This window comes from Ailuropoda melanoleuca, unplaced genomic scaffold (assembly GCF_002007445.2).
Source record: "Ailuropoda melanoleuca isolate Jingjing unplaced genomic scaffold, ASM200744v2 unplaced-scaffold31313, whole genome shotgun sequence".
Classification (NCBI taxonomy): Eukaryota; Metazoa; Chordata; class Mammalia; order Carnivora; family Ursidae; genus Ailuropoda; species Ailuropoda melanoleuca.
In genome coordinates this window covers 1-1,080 of record NW_023201964.1, presented here as the reverse complement: position 1 = coordinate 1,080, position 1,080 = coordinate 1, and the positions used below count along the sequence as shown (strand labels likewise).

Below are 1,080 nucleotides of genomic sequence, written 5' to 3'. Positions count from 1 at the left end.
GCAGGGATGGGGGCAGGAGTGGGACAGTACAGGGCTGCTGCTCCTTTCCCATGGATCCTCCTGACGCCCCCACTCGCCCCGGCCCAGACCTCGGCCGTGCCTGTCACCCCTGCTCAGAGGCTGTCTCCCGGCTGTGCCCTGAGCACTCGCGGCTCCCCCCCACGGAAAGCAGGCGACACTGTGGGGCAGTANGGCAGTACAGATCTTGTACTGGCATCCGTCCCTGGATCCACCAAGAACCGTGTCCTCTGGTGACCGAGGGGCTCCGCGAGGCCGAGCCTGAGCACCCCGCAGCCTGGGAGCTTCCTGTGGGCAGGAGGAACCGGCCCTTCAGGTTTAGGTGCCCCAAGGTCAGCAGGGATGCCTTCTCCCTCAGGCCGAAAGAGGAGAGAGGGGCTCCCTGAAGGCAGTGCGGTGTCTTCCCCAGCAGACTGCCCCCTCCCCCACCCCGATCGGGCTGCAGGGCCAGAGTCCGACCTTCCCCATCTGACCGTGACGGGCAGGGCCGGTGCCTTTCTGCTATCTGCCCTCTGCCCGCCCTCCGCTCCCACAGATCAACACCAACCTGGGCGACGTGCAGTTCCTGGCCATCGACCTGGTCATCACCACCACGGTGGCCGTGCTCATGAGCCGCACGGGGCCGGCGCTGGCGCTGGGGCGGGCGCGGCCCCCAGGGGCCCTGCTCAGCGTCCCCGTGCTGAGCAGCCTGCTGCTGCAGGTGACGCTGGTGGCCGGCGTGCAGCTGGGGGGCTACTTCCTGACTGTGGCCCAACCCTGGTGAGTAGGGAGCCCGGCTCCCAAACCCCACCCCTGCCCCATCCCCCGCACCCTGCTTCCCTGACCCCTGGGTCTTCGCGCCCCCAGGTTCGTGCCTCTGAACAAGACCGTGCCGGCGCCAGACAACCTGCCCAACTATGAGAACACCGTGGTCTTCTCTCTGTCCAGCTTCCAGTACCTCATCTTGGCCGCTGCCGTGTCCAAGGGGGCGCCCTTCCGCCGGCCGCTCTATACCAACGGTGCCGCTGCGTGGCCAGGCCGGGGGCGGGGGTGGGACGGGCTGTGGGGCTCTGGTGCCTGGGG

At 68.7% G+C, this 1,080-nt stretch overlaps 1 protein-coding gene across 1 annotated transcript; it reads left to right on the top strand.

Moving 5' to 3' along the window:
• Nucleotides 1–87: 87 nt before the first annotated feature.
• LOC117798413 (cation-transporting ATPase 13A2-like) lies at nucleotides 88–1,070 on the top strand (the record flags this gene model as incomplete). The annotated part of the gene is made up of 3 exons (XM_034650843.1): nucleotides 88–350; nucleotides 554–777; nucleotides 865–1,070. Coding segments are annotated over 3 exons (693 nt in total), but the record flags the coding sequence as incomplete, so codon positions are not given.
• Nucleotides 1,071–1,080: the final 10 nt, after the last annotated feature.